The following is an 18055-nucleotide window of genomic DNA, read 5'->3' on the forward strand; positions in this document are numbered from 1 at the left end:
TCTCCCTTCACCCACTTTTCTGTTGTCCATCCCCCAGGGAGGAGGTCACATGTAGATCCTTGTAATCGGTTCCCCCTTTCCAACCCACTCTCCTTCTACACTCCCAGTATCGCCACTCACACTGCTGGTCCTGAAGGGAGCATCCAACCTGGATTCCCTGTTTCCAGTTCTTTTTTTTTTTTTTTTAACGTTTTTAATAAACTTTTATTTTTATACTCAAGTTAAAGCAGATACACAGTTGAATGTGGAAATAAATAACTAAATACTCTGGAAACGTTTTCATTTCCCAATTATACTCATTTCTTTTAGTTTGTGAAACATTTTACTTGATTTTGAGAAACATGGCAAATGTTAATACTTAAAAAAACAATCACTATTCTGTACAGAAACACATAGGCTCCTCTGACTACAAAGTTTAGCTGGTGTTTTAATAGTAACAGAAAAAATAAAGCACGTCAGACATACTCCTCAACAGATTCACTCACATACCTTCACTGGACAAGAAAAAGGCACAGGTTCAAGGGGATGACGGTGATTATTAAGAATATAGTAAGTGGGAGTCAGCCGAAATGAACTAAGAAAAACAAACAAAACGAACTCTTTCACATTATCTGCCTTCATTAGGTGAATTTTTAAATTAAGTTGTATAAACATATGATATAAAGTTGGTACTTTAGGAAGCATCTATTTTGTTTTTTGTATATTTCCTCTATTTACAAATCTCTGTACACAATTTCAACGTTCCTTCTACATTTCCTCTACACCAAGGTGAGCCAAAGTGCACGTCTGAGCCTCTGCGACCCGCTCTCGCAGGTGGAGCAGCTTTCAGCAGGAACAGCTGGGCAGGGGAAGGTGCCAATCAAATGTAGTCATCTTCAACTGGCTCTCCGTGGACATCGCAGTAGTGAATGAAAATTGCCAGGACTCGCTGAAACACACCCTTCTTTATCTGGCGCATCTCGGCGATCTCCTCCCCTATTGTTTCCATACAGATGTCTGCAGACAACGGCCCTTTCCTCTGAGGAGCGTAGATGGTGTTTTCTTCATCATCTTCAAAACGCTAGCGTGCGAAGCTGTTAGGTTCTGCTGCCCGCAGTGACCTGAGCCAAGGGAAGTCAGAAATCATGGAATATGGGGCTCCATCCACCACTCCTTCTAATGTATAGATTTCTCTTCCCCAGGGGTACTTAGGATACTTTTTTAAGTCTTCCTCAGTTCGAGTGGCTTCAGGAAAGAATTCATACTTATTAAGTTCTTGGTTGATGTTCGCAATCGTGTCCATCCAGCTGCGAATGCACACCTTGTTCCGGACATTGGGAGGGTTACTGAATTCATGGATAATGCAGATGTGATAGGGGTAAGGACCACTGAAGAGCTTCTGCTCCAGAGTCAACGTGTCCCCCTGCTGCATCGGGCGTAGGTATATGATACGGTTTCTCTCCAGAAGCATCCTCAGTATCTGGTCTAGCACCTGATCCATATTCAGTTTTTGCATTGTGCATAGTCAAATCGATTTACAATTGGTGCATTTTCTCCTTTTAAATGTTTCAGTACCCTGCACCTGGTAGCATGTATAAACATCATCTGGGGACAGTCTTTTAGCACGAGATCTGTGATTCCACAGTTGGTCATAGTGACTCCAACAAGATTTTTGGATTTTAATACAAGGACCTGCACATGGTCATCCTCAATCACGGGATCGCTGGTGCTGGTGGATTTATCTGCTGCTCGCTTCCGCTTCATGGCATGGCGCGGTTTTGTTTTGGCAACCTCATCCGGGCCATTCACAACACAGGCTCGGCTGGTTGAAGGATGTTCCTCATCAGAACACCTGCTAGTTCTCCTTTGGGATTCCTGGGGCCTGTGACAGCAGCATCTGGGGCAGACAGAGCTCTCTGCATCTCCCTCCTCCATGGCCTCAGAGTCCTCTGACCCACCGGGGGAGCAGACACACTGCCTGGACACATCCACTTCTGTAGGGCTAGGCTCGGGAGAGCCGCCGCTGTTCACCGTCCTTACAAAGCCGGGGCTTTGAGCAGCAGTGCTGCGGGAGCCGGAGTTTCCCACTGTGCTGGCCGTGGTGCTGCTGCAGCTGGGATAAACATCCTTGATTTTTTTCTTTTCAGGAATATCCCTAGCTGCTTTCATATCGGCTTTGATCTGCTCACTGGTGACCCGACAGCCTTTCTCACAGCTGCTTTCCTCGAGGGGAAACTGCTTCGACTGGCCCATTTGACGGGAGTTGTACCTCTTTCGAAGTGGAGTCTTGCCTTTTCCACTTACTGACAACTCCCTGGACTGCACTGACTCTCCGATTTTCTCTTCGTGCTCAGAGTAACGTCGAGCGCCATTCTTAGGAACCCAGACTTCCTGGAGTTCTAGTCTGTCTTCCTCATCACTCTCTGAGTCATGGACGGTAATTGCGGTTGGTTTTACTACACGCTGAAGACCACTGCGTCCTGCTTGTTCCTCGTCAACATCCACAGGAATAACTGCCTGATTGTGAGCTGGAGCCTCATTGCCACTCTCCGCTACCACCTCCCCATCTTCTTGCACCATGTCTTCCATCTCATTCAGCGTCGGCTGCAAACTGCTGCTCTCCTGGCTGCAGGTCTCTCCGAAAGTCGTTCTCCTCGCCGGAATCATGGGGTGATGGTGATTGTTGTCATGGATGTTGCCATTGTTATTCGGGGCATTATTATCGTTGTCATTATTGGAGTTGTGGTTGCTAACAAGGGCTGAAGAAACCCCAATTCCCGTGCCGGCACTCAGACCAACTCGAGCACGGCCCTTGGGTGGCTCCTGAAACATCTGATCCAGTGAAATAAACTCCAGGCTGGGCAGCAATTCAATGAACTGGCCAAACGAGTCCAACTTCAACGCATGGCAGCGCACTAGGTTGAGATCAACCAGTCGAGTCCACCTGGAATGGTCTGAGATCCAATTGTATGGGTTATGTAGATGAGGGCAATTGTAGATTGCCAGATATTTGAGACAGGAAAAAACCTCATTGATGGCCTTCATTCCTATGTCAGTGATGATACCAGGATTTTCCACCACATCCGGCAGGCCGTACTTCACCAGGTCTGCATTTGCCATTCTGCTCTGAAGCAAAAGCTCATCTACATTTGAAGGCTTTCAAACTGGGGAAACTCTAACTCGGCCATCTTTAGGGCGGAAAAGACACCGTCTTTGGTTAGAGAGGGCTGGATCCGAACTTCATGTAACCTACGGGCAGCAGTGATTATGAGGTAACCAAGATCTACTTCAAGAGCATTTTTGCAACCTCCTAAAACAATAGTGTGCAAATTTCTAAAACCACCTGATCTCCAACTGTCTTCCACTACATGTTGGATAAGACCTCCCAGGAAAGGAACTTGAACCATTTCTAAATGTTCCAAGTTTCGGGCAGAGGCCAAGTCTGTCACTAAAGGGACATATTTCAAGGAATTTGTGGGTCCTGCACAGTTCATGACAAAAGTTCGCAAGCTGATACAAAGAAAGTCTTTACATGGCGGTGGTTTAGTAAGTTGGACCCACTTCATATGAAGATGCCTTAGCATTGGGATGCAAGGAATTTCAGGAACATTCACTCCTACTAAATGTAGAGTTGGAATTTTGGCGCCTATAGGAATTTTCCATTTATTTTCAGGAGGAATTGGAAATGCTCCATTCCGATTACGAAATTTCCCCAAAATATGAACATGCGGCATATATGTCCAAATCGATTCTACCAATTCCAAGTGCGAGGTCTCTACACCCACTATGTTTGGGCAGGCCTGCAAAGCTTCCAGGATGCCTGGAATGCTAAAGGCCTCGTGGCCCGCACTCTGGGCCTCTCAAAGTATCTTGGGTGAAGGCCATAAAGCTGTTCAACGTCTGGCATCTTCTTCAGCAGCGTGAGAAAACTGTGAAGAATCTGTGAGGATCTGTGAAGCCACTTGACATGTATTCCCACCACCGCCCTGCACAAAGATCCACAACTCGCACAACTCTCAGATAGAGGGTCACTGCTTCCTTCAGCTTTCGGGAGAGACATTCCATGCACAGGATATCCTGCAGAGGGAGGTACCTGAAGATACGGCAAAGCACTTCATGTGAAAGTTGATTCATATAGTCCTTCGCTTCATCTGCTATTGTTTCCTCCGGGATTTCATTATTCATGAGCCACCTTTTAACACCTTTCTTCCGTGGCCCCGTTAGCGCGCTGTCTTCAGTATTAAGCAGCGAATCTTGTTTTGGTTCTCAGTTCCAAGCTCCTGAGCCGGCCTCCGGCTGTTGTCGTGGTTGCGAGAGAGGGAGGGCGGGAGGGGGAGCGGCACAGACCAGCGCTTCCCGCGGGTTTGCCGCCGCTGCCGCCTCCAGTTCTTATCCGTACCAGTGTACAGTACATCCTCTGGTCTAGCCAGACTTGCAAGGTAGAATTCGGATCCTGATGGTGGGGGAAATGGGGGGCGAAGGATTTAGGAACTAGAGGAAAGTTGTATTTTTCATCGTTGCTACATCGCACCCTGACTGGCTTGTCTCCTCCCCAAGACCCCTCTGCAAGGGGATCTCCAGTGGCCTACAAATGGGCTTTGCGTCTCCACTCTGCACTCCCACCTCATTCACTATGTTAAGATTTTTTTGTTCTGATGATGCTTGATACCTGAGCCCTTTGACACCCTGGTGATTGCACAGGCTGGTGTGCTTTATCCATGAGGGCTTTGTTGCTTCTGAGCTAGATGGCTGCTTGTTTACCTTCAAGCTTTTAAGACCCCAGACGCTATATCTTTTGATAGCTGGGCACCATCAGCTTTCTTCACCACATATGCTTATTCACCCGCTTTTTCTTCAGCGGTTGTGTTGGGAAGGTGAGCATCATAGACACATGTCCATTATTTGCGTATATGTTTTTCCATTTATATAAGTAGGATAATCTGATAACTCTTGTTTCTTGGAATGGATAAGTTCAATTATGCATTTTTCTGCAAATAAATCTGCGGAATAAATGCCTAGAAATTAAATGGTTGAGACAATGAGTATGTTGATTTTCCTTTTGGTAACCATTGCTAATTTCCCTTCAAAGATATTCCATTAATTTCAGTTCCCACCAATAATATATATATAGTTTTTTTCCCTTCACACGCTATCAACACTGTATATTGTTTGACCTTCACCAATGTGAAAGGTGAGAATGGCATTTCTTTGATTCCTTCACTCATCATACATTTATTGACTTACTTTGTGCAAGGCTATTACAGGTACCAGAGATATGACAGTTAAGAAAGTAGACAGAATGGTTTCTACCCTTTGGAGTTTAGATTAACAATAGGGAAATACAATATATTTATCACATATTAAAGGGTAGAAGTAGATCAGAAAGAAATCTGTTTAGAGAAAATTAGATGCGTACATGTGGAGTTCATGTTCACCAGGGTCATCAGGGAAGGCTGAAGAGGCCTTGATGGACCCAAACTAATTGCTACTGAGTTATTTCTGACTCAGAGAACTCCTCCTTTGGGTTTCTGAGACTGTAAATCTACAGGGAGGAGAAAGCCTCATCTTTCTGTCATGAAGTAGCTGGTGGTTTTGAACTGCCCAAGCTGCCACCAGAGTTCCTTGAAGGAGATGAAAGAGCTATGTAAATACTGGGGTAAGACCAGAAGGAGCAGCAAACACAAAAGCCCCTAGGCTACAGGAGAGTAAGAGATGACAAGATGGCATGGGAGCGGATCACATAGGGTCCGGTAACCCATTATAAAGACTTTGACTTTTGGTCAGATATGAAAAGTCATTAATGATTTTAAGTACTGTATCCAGAAGAACAATCTTTGACCAGTAAATAATGTTTTCAAGGTCTAGAGTACATGACAATTTGGAATTCTGTTCTGCATGCTCCTCTTTTTGATCAGGATTCTTCTATGGCATCTCTTATCAAAGTGTGCAGTAACGGCAGCCAGACACCATCCAGTTCTGGTTTTATGGTAGTTATTGATGGAGGAAGTAGCCACACAGTCCATACCCTCCTCCTCCGCTTGACTCTCCTCATTTCTGTTGCTCCAGGTGAATACAGACCAATTGAGTCTTGCATGGCACCTGTAAGCTTTTAAGACCCCGGGTATCACAGTGCAACCCACGTGGAGGTATAAACAAAAGCATCAAATATGCTATTACAACAATTAACTGAGATGCCCCACAGAACTGTGACTGTAAATTTCCAAACCATGGAACCAAATCCTAAGAGCAGCTACACTTTTGTTGTTGTTGTTATAGCTATCATACAACTTTTGCAAATTCACCTTTTAACAGGTATACAACTTATCGACAGCAACCCCACCCTCAATCATTTGATTTCCCCATCCCTGTGAACGCTCCTGCCCTTGATAAACAAAAGTAGTTTGTTTATCAACCAGTAGACGTTTGAGACTTGGGTCTATTTTTTGGTAAGCTTGCTGCTTACCTCTGGACCTCACCACCTGTTGCTGTTGTGGTATAGTTCCTAGGAGCAATTTATTAGGAAAGCACTCCCTGTTAACTAACCCAAGACTGTGAGCTTGGGGCCTCACGTCGATATGATGGATAAAAACTCCGGAGAGGGCTGCCATAAGGAGCATATAAGTGACTTATTTCTTTCCTTTTTGGGGGGGGGAGGAGGTGGAAAAAATTCTTTTAAAAAATCATATTACTGGGGGCTCATACAACTCTTATCAAAATCCATACAACCATCCATTGGGTCAAGAATATTTGTACATTTGTTGCCATCATCATTCTCAAAACATTTGCTTTCTACTTGGGCCCTTGGTATCAGATCCTTGTTTTCCCCCTCCCTCCCTGCCCCCTCCCTTACAAACCTTTGATAATTTATAATTATTATTTTGTCAAGTCTTACGCTGTCCGACCTCTCCCTTCACCCACTTTTCTGTTGTTCTATGTAGATCCATGTCGAGCACAATGTGGCCCACCAAGCCTCGAGGACGACATCCCTGTTCAGAGCAGCCAATGCACAGAGAAGACCACATGGCCGGCCCCACTGTGAGACATCCCTCACTGACCCACAGCCCTACAGGGGACAACACTGGAGACACAGTGTGGGAATTGCGCTTGATCTGACCCCACCACACCGAGGCAAAACACTAGGGGCGTGCAACAGAACAGCAAGGGGAGCGGAGCAAGGAAGTCCCAAGGGAATACCCCAAATAGTGATCGATTCCTGCACAAGCTGCGACGGGACGCCCTGCCGCTTTAAAGAGGCGGCGCCGGGGGCGGGCCGGGCGGCCCGACGTCAACGGCGGGGTGGGGAAACGGCGGCGTGCCTGCCGGTCCGAAGGAGCCGCCGGAAGGGGCGGTGTCGCTGGGGGATGACGTAAAGACGTCGCGCCTAGAGTGACGTTGCCGTCGGCGTCTCTGGGCTGCCGCTGTCACCCTCGGGGCTTGTGGCTGAGGTGGAGCCGGCGCCATGGCGGTTCTTCTGGAGACCACCCTGGGCGACGTCGTCATCGACTTGTACACTGAGGAGCGGCCGCGCGGTGAGGCCCGGCCCGCGCTCCTCCCGCCGGCTCCCCCATCTTATCCCTCCACTTCCCCGACTCTTCCCAGGCCGCAGCATCGTCGCGCCTCGGCTTTCGGTGCCTGCGACGACGGCTGCTGAGAAGCGAGCCGAGCCTGCGAAAGTTTGAGGGGAATTCGTTTGGGTTTTAGGAGCGCCTCTCCTGTTTTTGCGTTGGCCCGTCTGGTGACGGAAGCTTGTGGTCTTGGAGTGCCTTTGGGGACGCGTATGTGTGTGCGGGCGAGTGTGCGCGCGCGAGCCTGAGCGACGTAGGCGAGCACGTCGCACATCTAGGCCGTAGAGCCCTCGCTGTGTGCCGTGACAAGTCTCACTTGGTGTGTCCGCGTTGATGGGAAGCAGGTGGTTGTGGGCAAGACGTCCATCGAGCTCTAAGCGGAGGTTGAGCGCCCTGTGTTCCCGGGTCTTCCGATTTTTCCGCGGGGATAATAGACGCGGGAACCCATTCAACTTTCGTGTTGTAGTGGAAGGACTTGTAAGTTGCCATGGAAACCAGAGGCGAGTAATTTGCAAGTTGGGGTGGGGAGCCAGCCGCGGCAGGCTGGAGGAATGCCGAGAGCACTAGAGTGAACTCTTTCAAAGACAAGTGGGAGCTGGGCCTTTCTAAACCGTTTGCTGAGCATTTTCTGGAAACAGCCAAGTGGTTTGGCATTGCCAGACGGAATGGTACGTGAATGGCATAGCAGACTCTCGTCATTTAGGTTAGGCCAGGAGATGAATTGTTATACTTATGACTGCGTCGTGAAGAGTCAAGATTTGTATGTGTGTCTTTAAAGGCTTTTTTCTTTTAAATACTGTGTACATACATATACAAGTCTTCATTTTTCACGAAGCGCTTGTCATCTCACACAGTTTTTACAAGTACAATTTAGTGACATTATCTTCATGCTGTGTACCCATCACACCTCCCTGTTTTCAGATAATTTTTTTGGTCACACTTCACAGAAGCAGAGTGAAGGTTTTAGAAGCAGATTGAGGCAGGGAAAACTTGTTTTAGAAAGATAACAGACAGCTATTTGGAGAATGCATTACTTTAGAGAAGAAACTGGAGACCAAGAGAGAGCACCATATTTTTAACATGCATATTCATATAACATGCATAGCACACATAAAGGAAACTAATTCCTTATGGAAGTATTACACAGGTTTAAAAATATAGTAGTTACAATCAGGATTCTGAACCTAGTTGAAGCAGAGTCTTATCCAAGAAGATACCACTAGTTACAGTGCTGTACAATAAAAGCCTCTGACATCCTGTACTTTCTTCCATTCTAAATTATGCCTCTTAAGCATTACTTAGGAGGCCTGGTATTGTAGTGGTTACATGTTGAGCTGCAATAATAATGGGTTGGCAGTTCGAAACCACTAGCAGGGCCTCAGGAAGAAAGACTGGACTTTCTATTTCTGTAAACAGTTAGGTCTTTGAAACCCACAGGACGCCTCTATGAGTCAGCATTGACTTGATGGCAATGGGTGAGAAGCTTTATTCTCTCACATCACAATGCCTTTGTCATACTCTTGCCTCTGTCTCCCGTTTCTCCTCACTCTTGTCCCAATGAATTCTTCCTTGAACAGATTTCAGATTAAGAAAGATATCTTGTGGCATTCTTCCTGTCTCCCGTTTCTCCTCACTCTTGTCCCAATGAATTCTTCCTTGAACAGATTTCAGATTAAGAAAGATATCTTGTGGCATTCTTCCTGGTCTTAAGCAGTTCCTACTCATCCCCAACCCCACCTCCCGGGTCTGTCTCAGATTTTTTGTAGTACATAATTCATGTTTATAATAACATTTACCTGTTGTCTTGCAAGTCTTGTCTTCTCTTAAGAATGTGACTGCAAGGGAGCTTATCTTGCTTAATGGGTACTCTGTGCCTATCAGGAATTGTAAATTGGAAAAGAGGCTTTGATTCTGTAGGAAGGTGCTGTGGGGTTGGGAGAGAGAGAGATGTCAGCCATGCAAGCAGGATCTTTGATAAAATGAAAAATGTGACATGGTTCACAACAGATTAGGAACATTTTAGAACAATATGTGTGTTCATGTTAAAGCATCCTGGTTTGGTGTAAGCTCCTCAGGGCATGGACTGCCTCATATCTCTTACTGTCTAGTCTCTATCTTAGTGCCTTGAGAGCTTGTTAACATTCTCTTTACAACTAGGCTATTAATTTTTGAGAGCAAGGTCTGTGGTTTAATGGTCTTGTGCACAGCCGTTTATGCCACCACTTGTCTGTTTGTTGGTTGTACTGTGATGGCTTGCATGGTGCTGAAAGCTATGGCACTGGTATTTTAAATGCCAGTAGGATCACTCCAGGGTGAACAGGTTTCAGCAGACCTTCCAGAGTAAGAAAAGACTATGAAGAAGGAAGTAGGTTGTTCACTTCTGAGGAATTAGTTACTGAACACTTTATGAATAGTAGTGGAACATGTCATATATTAGAAACCTTATGAATAGCAGTGGAACATTGTCAGAGATAGTGCCAGAAGATGGGCTCCCTAGAGTGAAAGGTACTCAAAATATCACTGAGGAAGAACTGCCTTCTCAAAGTAGAGTTGCCTATAAATGATGTGGATGGAGTAAAGCTTTGGGGACATTCATTTGCTGGTGGGACACAATTCAGATTGAGAAGGAAAGTTGTAAACATTTATTAATAATTGGAACTTGGAATGTATGAAGTATGAATCTAGGAAAATTGGAAGTCATTAAAAATGTAACAAAGATCCATAAAATAGACTGTTGTTGAACATTTTGATTAGATAATCATATAATTTACTATGTTAGTAATGACAAATTCAAGAGGAATAGATTCACATTCATTGTCAAAAGGACATTTCAGGATCCATCTTGAAGTATAATGCTACCTGTGATCACATAATATCTATCTGCACACAAGGAAATCCAGTCAATACAATTATTATTCCAGTTGATGGATCAATCACTAAAGCTAGTGATGCAGGAATTGAAGAATTCCATGAATGTGTTCGATATGAAATTGATCAAACATGCAATCAAGATTGAATTGACAATTATAAATGATTGGAATGTGAAGGTCAGAGACAAAAAGAAATAGTCGGAAAATATAGTCTTAGTGATAGAAAAAAAACGAGATTACATATTAGAATTTTGCAAGACAAATGATTTTTTCATCTCAAATACCTTTTTTGGCAACATAAATGACAACAATACATGTAGACTTCTCCAGATGAAATGCACAAGGATCAGATTGACTACATCTGTGGGAAAAGATGATGGAGAAGCTCAATATCAGCACCTAGAATGAGGCCAGGGGCTGACTGGAACAGACCATCAATTTCTCTTTATGTAAGTTCAAGTTGAAGTCGAAGAAAATGAAAACAAGTCTATCAAGGCCAATCTTTTTTTTAATGGTTGCATGACTTTTTAAACTTTTTATTGGCACCTGATCCACGTATCTTGCAATTCAATAGTTCAATCATATCAAGAATTGTACAATCATTACCACAGTCAAATGTAGAACATCCCCTACACACACACAGTTAAATCACCTTTAAGATGAGTTGTGTAATCACAATCAGTTCTAGTACTCCTTCCCCTCTCCCCCCTTCATTGTTTACTCCTGCAATCCCCTCACCCTCCATACCTCCCATCCCACCCCTATATTCCCTACAAACCCTTGAATCAGCTATCATCTGTATGCATCCACTCCTTTGCTTCAGAAACTGGGAAACAATAAAAAACAAAATTGAAATAAAGTGGTAAGGCTAAAATAATAATAGTAAAAAGATAAAAGTACAAATAATGAGAAAGGAAAAAAAAATCCTCAATATTTAAAAATCCAGGGGAAAAATTTTTGTCATAAAACACGCAAGAGATACTTGGACCTAGAACAAGTATTCAGGTTGGGCCAATAGGGAGGTCACCTGACCAAGTATCACGTTTGGTTCAGCACAATCAAGATAATAATGATAGTAAGATGTTGGATAGTAAGACTGGTTAAGACCCTTGTCTGTGGCTACCTCTGCCAGTGGCTTAATCTGACTAGTTACTCTTCAGATGAGTTTTGGGCTCCCACTGCACTCCATAGCCTTCTACGTGTTCCTAATTTTAGCTCTGATATTTTTCCCTTTGTCATATTTGAATTTTGTTGTTGTCATTGTTAGATTACACAAGCTGGTGTAATGTGGACTTAGTTGACTTATTTAGATGGCTGCTTGTATGAATATAATCCTTTGAGACCCCAGATACTATTCTGATTGATAGCTGGGCCCCATCTGCTTTATTCACCACACTTTGCTGTAGCACCCATTTATCTTCAGTGATCATTTCATGAAGGTAAGTATCGAGCAGGGCATGTTATCAAAACTAACTGTTCTTGGATTGGGGCTAGAGTTAAGTGGGTGCCCAGAATCCATCTGCATGTCCATGGGGTATGCACAACTCAGGTTTACTGTGGTGGATCAAGGCCAGTTTTCTAGAATATCTCAAGAACATATGTGACCCATTGAATACTAAGGACAAAATACCTAGTGAGCTGTGGGATGACATCATATATGAGGAAAGCAAAAAAAAACCCAAAAAACCAGACTTCACTGATGGTTTTGAATTGTTAACCTTGTGGCTTGCAGTACAACACCACCAGGGCTCCTGAAAACAGCAAAAAACCAAACTCATTGCCATTGAGTTGATGCTGACTCAGTGACCCTAAAGGACAGGTAGAACTGCCCCTGTAGGTTTCCAAGACTAACACTGTACTGGAGTAGAAAGCCTCATCTTTCTCCTGAGGAGCAGCTGGTGGTTTTGAACAGCTCATCTTGCAGTCAATCTAATTTGTAATCACTATGTCACCAGGGATCCTTAAGGCAAAAGACTAATAAAACGACGTGAAAGAAAGAGAAGATCAAAGTGGATGTCAGAAGAGACCCTGAGATTTGGTCCTGATCATAGAGTAGTGAAAGCAGATGGAAGTAATGATGAAATAAAGCTGAACAAAAGGTAACTCAAGAAGACTAAGTACTATAATGACATTTGCAAAGACCCGGAGTTATAAAACAAAAAATGAATGTTCTTTATGGGAGTAGAAAGCCCTGTTGTTTGAGTAGCAGCTGGTGGTTTTGAACTGTTGGCCTTGTGGTTAACAGCCCAACCCCACCACAGTTCTTGAAGAAAGCAAAAACCCTTGCATAGTAACTGTGTGGCTATGCTCAGTATATCTTAAGGTAAAAGAACTGAAGAAAAATAATTCAAGCCTCTAGTTGCAATATTAAAAGTTTCTCGGGGCAACATACTGAATGATGCAAGAGGCATGAAATGAAAATGGAAGGCATACAGAGTATCAAAAAACTAGTTGACATTCAACAATTTCAAGAGGTAACATGTGTTCAAGGTCTTCTGGTACTGAAGGACAAAGCTCAAATTGCACTGAAGGCACTAGGCAAAAACAAGGCTCCTGGACTTGAAACATTTCAACAATCTGATGAAGCACTGGAAGAAGCACTGACTTGTTTTATGTCAAGAAATTTGGAAAAGAGCCAACCTGGCCAACCAACTGAAAGAGAGCCATGTTTATACCCATTTCAAAGAAAGGTTACCCAACAAAAGGCGGAAATAATAGAATAATATCATTAATAGCACAGGCAGATGATTTTTTGCTTAAGATTCAACCACAGTTCAACACAGTTACAACAGTTCAGCAACAGAGCAGTACATCTACAGGAAGCTGCCAAAAATTCAAGCAAGATTCAGAAGAGGACATGGAAAAAAAGAATATTACTGAAAGTAGAGACTACTACAAAGATGTTTACTTGGGTTTTATTGACAGTGCAAAGGCATCATTGCCTATGTGGATCTTAACAAGATATGGGCAGCATTGAGAACAATGAGAATTCCAGAACATTGTGCTCATGGGGACTCTTGGACCAAGAAGCAATTGTTTGAATGGAACAAGAGAATATTACATTAATTAAAATAAAGTAAGGTTTGAAGTAAGGTGTGTGTTAGGGTTGTAACTTTTTACCATATTCAATCTATACAGAGCAAATCATCAGAGAAGCTACATGAGAAAGAACATGGCAGGATGGGAGGAAGGCTTTTTTAACAACCTGGAATATGCAAATGATACAGACTTGCTTGCTGAAAGTGAGGAGCATTTGAAACACTTGCTGATGAAGATCAGGGACTGCAACCTTCAGTATTGATTACAATTCAATATAAAGAAAACTGAAGTCTTCACAACTGGACCAATAGGTAGCATCATGATAATCGGAGCCCTTCACAAATGGAGAAAAGATTGAGGTTGTCAAGGATTTTGGCTTGCTTGTATCTACAATCCTCATGTAGGCAGTGGGCAAGAGAGCAAAAGATGCATTGCACTGAGTAAATCTGCATATGATCTTATAAAAGAGCAAAGATGCTGCTTTGAGAGGACTAAGGCTCATCTGACCTAAGCCATAGTATTTTCAGTCACCTCATGCATGTGAAAGTTGGACTTGGAATCAAAAAGACCAGAGAAGAATGCGCATTTGAATATTTGAATTAAGGTGCTAGAGAAGAATATTGGGCTCTAACATAACAATTGTGAGGAGCAGGCAGTACTTAGTTTTGTAGATAGGGGTCACAGTTGACTCAGCCACACCTAAAATTTTTTTAAACAGCTGAAAAAAAAAGTACCATGGACTACCAGAAAAACTCCAAGCAAATTGGTCTTGGAAGAAATACAGCCAGTGTACTATTTAGAAGTGAAGATGGTAAGACTTTGTGTCATGTTGTTTGAACATCACATCAGGAGAGTTCAGTCCCTGAAACGGGCCATCATGCTGGGTTAGTGGAGGGACAGCGGAAAAAGAGGAAGACTCCACAGGATGATTGACACAGTGACTGTAACAATGAGCTCAAACATAACGACAGTTGTGAAGCTGGCCCAGGACCTGGCAGTCCTTCTCTCTGTTGTACATAGGGTTGCTATGAGTGGGAACTGACATGACCGCACCTACTAGTAACACCCAGCAATACCCAGCACCTAGAAGGTATGTCAAAAATTGCATTAGAAAAACAGTTGATTTTATGAGAAAGCTGGTATATGGTAAATGTGGATTTTTGTGTAGGGCTTTTTAATTATTTAAAAAAATGCTTTCTAGAATATTTTATTTCCCCTAATTTAAATAATATACGCCCATTTTAATATAGTTTGCTCTTTTCCCCATCAGAGTATCTTCCTTTAAAAATTTTATCTGTAAATGATTGTTTCTAATAAGTAGTGATTTCTCATATTAGCTCTCAATGCCCAAGAAATCCTAAGAAAAAAATGAAGATCATTTAAAATTTGTTGTCTCTTTCTAGGCTTACTATCTTTTTTCTTGGCTTTGGACATTTGATCATTTTTGTTTGTTTTGTGGCAATTTAGAAATTAAATTATACTAACTGCCTGGTGATGTAGTGGGTTAATAGTTGGGCTGCTAGCTGAAAGGTCAGTAGTTTGAAAATACCACCCATCCTGAGGGAGAAAGATGAGGCTTTCTGCTCCTGCAGAGATTTGTAACCTCAGAAACCTACAGTGCAATTCTGCTCTGTTCCGTAAGGGCATTATGAGCTGAAATCAACTGGATGACAGTGGACTTTTTATTTTTATTTTTTTGAATCATTTTATTAGGGGCTCATACAACTCTTATCACACTCCATACATACATCAATTGTGTAAAGCACATTTGTACATTCATTGCCCTCATCATTCTCAAAACGCTTGCTCTCCACTTAAGCCCCTGGCATCAGCTCCTTGTTTTTCCCCTCCCTCCCCACTCCCCCTTCCCTCATGAACCCTTGTTAACTTATACATTATTATTTTGTCATATCTAGCCCTGTTTGATGTCTCCCTTCACCTGACAGTGGACTTTTTAGAACTGTGATTTTACTTGCATAAAATTTCATTTGTCAACGAACTACTGTGGTAACTTTAATTTTTTTTTTCAGCATGCTTGAATTTCCTGAAGTTGTGCAAAATAAAATATTACAATTATTGCCTTATTCACAATGTACAGGTTAGTTGCATATTATGTTCTTTATTATTAAAACCATCTATCATAATTTGTATATTAACAGAATACTCTGTGTTATTCTAGAGGGATTTTATTATACAAACGGGTGATCCTACCGGAACTGGCCGTGGAGGAGAGTCTGTTTTTGGGTAAGGTCTTTTATTTCTAAGCAAGTAGAAAGAAAATTGCCTCTTACAGCATTAACTAGCCTACTTCACTCTGCATTTTTAAATACAGTTCAAATGTAGATTCTTTTTCCAGATTCCCTAAATGGCTGTAACATAGGTTCCCAACTTATTTGGTCTACTCTCCTTTATAGAAAAAGTTATTCAACACCCTGCTGGCAATTTAAAATTTTTGTACTATAGCCCGCACATAATCCCGGATAAAATGTAGGTATCTGCTTTTGCAGCTTCCTTGGATCAGCCCAGTGTATCCCAGAGGGTGGTATCATCCATTTTGGGAAACACTGGTCTGTAACAAAAAAGAGGACTATTTTGAATTATAGTGACGTTTCTTTATAAAGAGCTATTTGGTAATCCTATAGACTGCTAATACTTCTGTATTTCATTATGAGAGTTGTACTTATGTTTTATAATGTTATTCTATGTATTTTTCAGTCAGCTGTATGGTGACCAAGCAAGTTTTTTTGAGGTCGAAAAGGTGCCAAGAATTAAGCACAAGAAGAGAGGCACTGTGTCCATGGTGAACAATGGCAGTGATCAGCATGGATCTCAGGTTAGGAAATACTTGAGAAGATAATGTGTACATTAAAAATGAAGGGCTGAAAGAACCTCACACAACTCTCATTTTAAACTATCCAACAAGGAGAGCATTTCAACCAAAGATATTTGCTAAAAGAAAGAATTGCACTGTTTTTTTCTAAATTGAAAAAACAAAACCCCACAAACTATATTATTTGCTTTTTCAAATGTAATGCATGCCAATTTGAGGCATTTAGAAAATACAGAAAAATCAGAAGAAAATAAAGTTCCCTGCCGTCCCACTACCCAGAGATCATCATATGCATACCGAGGCCTGCTTCCTTTCAGCATTTATTACAGATTTTGTAATCAGTCATGTTGAGTCAGTCACATTTCATCCATTGTCTTGTCTCTTCTGTATGTGAACTCCACTAGGGTAGGTTCTTTTATTTTCCAAATTACATCTGAAGAGACTGAGCCTTGGTTTGTCCCAAGTATTTTGAGCAGTGAGTAGAATATCCCTGTGTTTGCTGATATTTTATATATAAGCCTTGTACTTTTCTTTTTCTATTAAGAGACCAGACTACAAAAATAACCCTGGCCAACACCTTAGTTCTTCCTTCTAAGTCGTGGATCTGGTCTTCCTTGTTGCCTGCCTCTCCACCTTTTATGAAATGGGTAGTCTTTTTCTTCATCCCGCCTTGTGCAGAAGATAATTTGAAGGGCCACAGGAAGTTATTTGCTTCTTTGAAGCATTTCCCAACAGTATAGATCTCATGAATCCGATCCTCCATGCAGATGATGCGATATTTACCAAGAGTCCATGCAATCAGAGCAATCTGTCAGTGCAATACACTTCTTATTGATTTTGGCACAACCACGCTTGTAGATGAGTTCATTCGCTGACTTTAGTTTAGGTACCCCCATGCAATGTATGGTTCTACAATCCTCAGCATGTTCATTAAAGCCTTGTTCAGCTTAACAAAGGTGCCCCTGAAAATCTGGCGAAGGTGGAAGAGCTGCAATACTTTTTGAACCTTTGGGCTCACACCATTGATACCTCTGATTCTGATAACAAATGCCAGCTTGGGCTCTTTGGGCACATAGAAGTTACCAGCTTTTCTTGCCATCTGAGCCATTCGGATTTCAGTTCTGTACATCTGCCTGTATTCCTTGTAATGGTGCTTTGCTTTCTCGTAGATAAGCTTCCTCCTTGCCTTTTGAAGCATCTTTTGGGCAAACTTTCTCAGGTGTTTCATCTTAGGTTCTGTGAAATTCCTTCGCTTTTTCATAATAAGCTTTGTACTTTTAACTTAATACTAGAAACAAGTGTTTAAGTATAGTACCTTAGTTTGTCTTTGCTATTCTGTACCTGATTTCAGTTGGAATGATGTTGACCTATTTTTGTGTCTGTCTTTGTAGTTTCTTATTACTACAGGAGAAAATCTAGATTACCTAGATGGTGTTCATACAGTGTTTGGTGAGGTAACAGAAGGCATGGACATAATTAAAAAAATTAATGAGACCTTTGTTGACAAGGACTTCGTACCTTATCAAGATATCAGGTGAGTTTATAATTTACTATCTAAAGTATTAGAATATTTAGTACAGTGATGTTTTACATGTAACGAGCATTACAAAGGTAGGACTAGCTTTTGGATCACTTTAAAATGTAGACCATAAAACACTAGAATCTATTTCATAAAAAGGACTTTTTTTTTTAAAAAGGACATTTTATAATTTTATACTTGTACTATAATTATTTATAATTGCATCTGTTGGATACATTAATTTAGGTTTAAA

General features: G+C 42.2%; 2 protein-coding genes and 1 pseudogene across 2 annotated transcripts in view; 1 reads left to right on the forward strand and 2 right to left on the reverse strand.

Annotated features, from left to right (window-relative positions):
- Nucleotides 1–784: 784 nt before the first annotated feature.
- LOC101657192 (F-box only protein 38-like) lies at nucleotides 785–7440 on the reverse strand. The gene is given in 8 exon segments (XM_045294567.1): nucleotides 785–1491; nucleotides 1494–2578; nucleotides 2580–2646; nucleotides 2649–3128; nucleotides 3131–3826; nucleotides 3829–3910; nucleotides 3913–4211; nucleotides 7296–7440. Coding segments are annotated over 8 exon segments (3486 nt in total). The 3' UTR covers nucleotides 785–859.
- The window catches only part of PPIL4 (peptidylprolyl isomerase like 4), a 41149-nt gene continuing 30497 nt past the window's right edge, over nucleotides 7404–18055 (forward strand). The window contains exons 1-5 of the mRNA XM_004701955.2: nucleotides 7404–7508; nucleotides 15484–15551; nucleotides 15633–15697; nucleotides 16169–16286; nucleotides 17675–17817. Coding sequence (XP_004702012.1) covers nucleotides 7439–7508; nucleotides 15484–15551; nucleotides 15633–15697; nucleotides 16169–16286; nucleotides 17675–17817 — 464 coding nt within the window. The 5' untranslated portion in view covers nucleotides 7404–7438. The remainder of the gene's footprint in view (nucleotides 7509–15483; nucleotides 15552–15632; nucleotides 15698–16168; nucleotides 16287–17674; nucleotides 17818–18055) is intronic.
- Nucleotides 16711–17535, reverse strand: LOC115871007 (annotated as a pseudogene).

The sequence above is a fragment of the Echinops telfairi genome, unplaced genomic scaffold (assembly GCF_000313985.2).
Source record: "Echinops telfairi isolate 266 unplaced genomic scaffold, ASM31398v2 ScPeMD7_3533;HRSCAF=4204_0, whole genome shotgun sequence".
NCBI lineage: Eukaryota > Metazoa > Chordata > Mammalia > Afrosoricida > Tenrecidae > Echinops > Echinops telfairi.